The 4,707-nt window shown below is 27.6% G+C and overlaps 2 protein-coding genes across 2 annotated transcripts; both read right to left on the reverse strand.

Annotated features, from left to right (window-relative positions):
- Window positions 1-246: 246 nt before the first annotated feature.
- LOC138338533 (uncharacterized) lies at window positions 247-1,383 on the reverse strand. Its single transcript, XM_069289505.1, has 4 exons — window positions 1,371-1,383; window positions 1,124-1,268; window positions 805-1,042; window positions 247-579 (listed from the first exon to the last, which is right to left on the reverse strand). Exons 1-4 carry the CDS (start codon window positions 1,381-1,383, stop codon window positions 247-249), a joined length of 729 nt encoding a protein of 242 aa, XP_069145606.1.
- On the reverse strand, window positions 311-3,739 carry LOC109121114 (uncharacterized). Its single transcript, XM_069289108.1, has 5 exons — window positions 3,533-3,739; window positions 1,703-1,997; window positions 1,371-1,581; window positions 658-1,268; window positions 311-579 (listed from the first exon to the last, which is right to left on the reverse strand). Exons 1-3 carry the CDS (start codon window positions 3,554-3,556, stop codon window positions 1,529-1,531), a joined length of 372 nt encoding a protein of 123 aa, XP_069145209.1. The 5' UTR covers window positions 3,557-3,739; the 3' UTR covers window positions 311-579; window positions 658-1,268; window positions 1,371-1,528.
- Between the last annotated feature and the right edge of the window lie 968 nt (window positions 3,740-4,707).

The following is a 4,707-nucleotide window of genomic DNA, read 5'->3' on the forward strand; positions in this document are numbered from 1 at the left end:
AACGAATGTTAACATATGAACAGTTGTATATACAATGTATGACCTTTGTATGAAAAGTAATATGATTCAATAAAAAAAATGAAATATGTGTATAACAATTTAAATACTCAAAAACACAAATGTAACAGTAGGAAATCATTGTTTTTGTACAGGATAATTTGAACATGTCTTCCTATTGTGTCCAACTTGATGGCACCTACTGCATGTGCTTTTTGTCCTCTTGAATTTCACATCAGCGAACCCCTTTCAGTGTTCAAATTTGGATCTTCCCGCTGATCTTTTTGGACCTGGTGGCATCATTTTAGGCTCTGAAATATAACTTGGTATATCCCATGTACTCTCGCATGGGATAGGCTCGACAGGAATGACATAAGCATCTCTAAAATTCTTGAGGCTATAAAAAGCAGAACAAAAATTTGCTTCATGTAACTTCCTGTACCGGAGAATTGCAATTGCATGATCACACGGTATCTCATAATGTTGAAATCTTCTGCAACTACACATCCTTTTGTTCAAATTTACTATGGATTTCTTTGCTCCTTCAGCTACAGCATGCAGACCAACGGTTGAAGGTATCACCTATGTAAAAGTAAAAAAAAAAATTATACATGCCACTAAATATTTAGAAGTAAAAATACAATACAGTGAAACACATACCCTCATATTGCATGACAACGCAATACTTTTCTATAGATAAATATCATATTTTTTTGTCAGATCGGATGTTGTCTTATCAGCCTCCTCATTATGCTTGTGAATCCACCTCTGAATTGTTACCCTAAAAAACTCAAGAAGTGAAATCACCGGTAACCTCCTTGCTAACCTGTTAGCATTATTCAATGACTCTGCGATGTTTGAAGTCATGGTCCATGTGCGCTTACAATTCGAGTAAGGTCTTGAGCATTTTCTATAACCAATATCAAACAAGTATGATCGTATGCGCGTATCTATCTGATCTATTCTTCCCATAATTGTCTCAAACTGTTGTTTTGTATAAGCTTTTGCCAATGAAAAGAACAAAATCTTCAAATCTTTAGTATTTCTATTGAAATTCTTCAACACATTGACTGACAGATGTCATATGCATGCATAATGTTTTAATTCAGGATATACATTAGCAAACCTTTTCCATATGTTTTCATTTCGGTCCGACATAAAATACATATTTTGTCTAACTCCATATGCTTCTTTAAACTTCTCAAAGAACCAAGTCGATGAAGCATCGTTCTCAGAATCTACTATCGCGTAAGACAACGGAAGTATACGACCTGCTCATTATTTTAAAAAAAATATCACACAAATCATAAATACAATTTATATATTTTTTCATTATATTGTATAATCAGAAAATTAAATAGCTAAAAATTTACCTCTCGGATCCATTGTGCTGGCAGTTAACATTGTACCACCATATAAACATTTTAATCTCGCACCATCAACAACTACAATTGGCCTACAATATTCCCAACCTCTAATACAAGCTTCTAATGCAACAAATGCGTATAAAAATATATCATCTTCCTTCCTTTTAATTTTCAAAAACAGATCCTGGATACGTTTGCTCCAAAATGTAAAAATAACCTGAAAATAACAGTTCAATTCATACAAAAAAATATACATAATTTACAAATAAATAATATACGAAAATGTAAAAGTCCACTTCAATGAGTAGTCTTTAAATTTATTCTTTTTTTGAAATTACCAGGTAATTTTGCATAGGACTCTACTGGATCTCCGCGCACCAACTTTACTGTTTTTTCTTTAGCTCTCCATGCTTGTATGTACGTCAACGAAACGCCATGCAATTTTAACATATCATCAGCTATATCTTTTGGAGTATATACCGTAGATGGATCAATATACTTCTCCATTATCAAGACAGCTACAACATCAGTTATCCCCTGACGTCTGGCATAAACTCTTTCTCTAACAGAACAAGTGTGCTGAGCAATATACTTCCTAACTTTGAATAAATTTGATTTATTCAAACTAGATGCCTTTATCATCCAAGAACAAGTTTTAGAAATACAATTCAGGTGATAAATGTTTCAAAATTAAGAAAATATACATTATAATTATATACAGTGAAATAAAAAAAAATTTAGCACACTTACTTAGATGCATTACAACGCGCAACACGAAAACTGAATTTTTCAACAAGTCCAACATGCCTCATAACCTCCTTAAGGGTTTCTTTATTATTATAAATCTGATTATAAGCTACAAATAGGTTGAAATGGTCACATATTATATCATTATCTATTTCACTATTATCATTGACAACTCCGTCTAAATTCATTCCGATCAAACAGATAGAATTGTTGGAGTACAAATCAATGTTAGTCTGTGATAATCTAACATCATAATTTATTCTATCAGTGATTATAACTCCATGTCCTTCGTTATACTGCTCACGATCTTTCAAAGTGATGCATAAAGGATATTTTGTAAAGAAATCCAAATTCACCCTCATTTGAACTAGAAAAACCTTTACCCCAACATCATTATGAATTTTAATAGGTGGACACATTTCGCTAACAATATATATCTCAACAGAATTTATATTTTCTTCTATATTAAGTTGAGTTACTATAGCATTAACTAAACCAATATAGAGAGTAGAAGTATCATATAGGATGCCCTCCATCTCAAAGTCGACGTATTTTCCTATTTCACAACATTAAAATTACATTTAGTGAACCACATAATAAAATTATAAAATTACTCATATAAAATTCATACACAATTCATACACAACTTATATATAATTCACTGATATATACAACAAAAAAAATCTAATTTCATACACAATTAATCCAATGTTTATACACAATTCATATATATGTAACATATCGGTTATAAAAAATCAATTCATACACAAATACTATATAATTCACTGATACATACAATCTAAAATGCACTTTCATACACAATTTATACAATTTATTTAAAATTTAATACACAATTAATCCAAACTTTATACAAAATTCATATATATATATATATATATAACAAATCAATCAATGATATATACAATAAAAAAATGGGCTTTCATACATATTTCATATAATATATTCATACACTACATACATAAATAATACAGCTTTCATATTTCATCAATATACAAATTTTATCACTCGACATTTTAAATATAATTTTGAGTGACATTTACCAAAAATTCACATTTCATATAACGTTCAAACAATATTAATACAAATTGTCAGACTTTTTTCATATTTTTTTCATAAGAAAAATGCACAATGATTCAAAATCTATAAATTTTTGTATTTTCTTCAGTAATCAATTATCACACCAATCTTCATTTTCATTACACATCAAAATAAAATTACTATTACTTAATATTTTTCATAATATCAGATACACATCGTAATTGTATCACAAAAAATACATCATATCAGCATCTGCAATATAACAGAAATAAAAATAAACGATACATTCCATACATGACAAAAAAAATTTACAACAAATAATTTATACTTAAAACATAACAAATCATAATTTAATAACTAACCTGATGAATTCCACTTGCCACCATGTTTAATTAATATTGACACAATTTTCTCTATCAAATCAAATCTAATCTTTTTCAACGTCAAATTTTAAGAATTTTCAAAAAAAATGAAAAAATATAACAATATTCAAATAACAAAATAATCTTCAATTTCTGGGGGAAAAAACAATCAATCCCAGAAATAACAATCAATGCACGTTTAAGGAAAAAAAATAACAGATTAGAGTTTTTTAAGGATTAAAATCATAACTTGTTATCATTTAAAACTAATTGAGACATTTATGGTATCTTTCTAATATTTAAACAATTCAAATTCCTTAAAATGTGCACATTAGTTTTCAGTAATTAATAATAACAAATTTCACGCATCACACTATTTAATATTAATTTATCTGTTTTTCTTTTCTTTCTTTTTTTACTATCTATTTTTAATAATTTAAAATTAACATTATTTTCTTTTTAAAATATGCTATAACTTGATATATTAAATGTTATACAATGAAAATCAAACTCTTATGTCATAACTTGAGAATATGACTACATAAAATGCTATATACCTAATTTACACTTCTTTAAATACAAATTGACAACAATTCTTCTTATCTGTTTCTGATTCTAGTTTCTCTACTATTTTTAATTTTATAGTTGTAAGTATGTTCTTAAACTTTGTTGTGTCTTATAAAATTTTTTAAAGTTTTATTCTAAGTATTTTAGGAATACAAGATGAATAACATTCAGAACTTAATAAACTATTCTTGTGTGCACATAATTACATTATTTAGTGAGTTTTTGAATTAATAAGTGAGATTGCAATTGTCTGTCAAGAAAACAAGACTATTTATTATTATTATTATTTAACTTTAAAAAGAGATCAAAATTTTTGAAAAGCTTACTTCAAATCACAAGCATATAGTCATAGACACTATCAAGATTTTAGTTAAACAATTAGCGTACGATGTTCACATAATAGGCTCGAATTCGATGATTTTATTCGGCCTAAAGTCATATGATCATTCTAAAAGTCAATTTTTCATGACATATCCACTTTTCGTATCAATTGGATATAAAGATTTAATGATTGGAAAAACATAAATAATCTAACATTTAGAAATCCTATCAATTATTCAGGATTGTAGAATTATATGATTTTCACATATATTTAATACCATGATATC

This window comes from Solanum lycopersicum, chromosome 9 (assembly GCF_036512215.1).
Source record: "Solanum lycopersicum chromosome 9, SLM_r2.1".
Taxonomy (NCBI): Eukaryota; Viridiplantae; Streptophyta; class Magnoliopsida; order Solanales; family Solanaceae; genus Solanum; species Solanum lycopersicum.

Excerpts from the sequence above, each read along its gene's own strand:
- LOC109121114 (XM_069289108.1), bottom strand. The coding sequence starts at position 3,556 with ATGGTGGCAAGTGGAATTCATCAG. Across the intron at positions 1,998-3,532 it reads TGGCAAGTGGAATTCATCAG|GCATCTAGTTTGAATAAATC; the intron begins GTTAGTTATTAA and ends TGGATGATAAAG. Across the intron at positions 1,582-1,702 it reads GTCCTATGCAAAATTACCTG|GTTATTTTTACATTTTGGAG; the intron begins GTAATTTCAAAA and ends TGTTATTTTCAG.
- LOC138338533 (XM_069289505.1), bottom strand. Across the intron at positions 1,043-1,123 it reads AATGAAAACATATGGAAAAG|AAATACTAAAGATTTGAAGA; the intron begins GTTTGCTAATGT and ends GAATTTCAATAG. Across the intron at positions 580-804 it reads GGTTAGCAAGGAGGTTACCG|GTGATACCTTCAACCGTTGG; the intron begins GTGATTTCACTT and ends ACTTTTACATAG.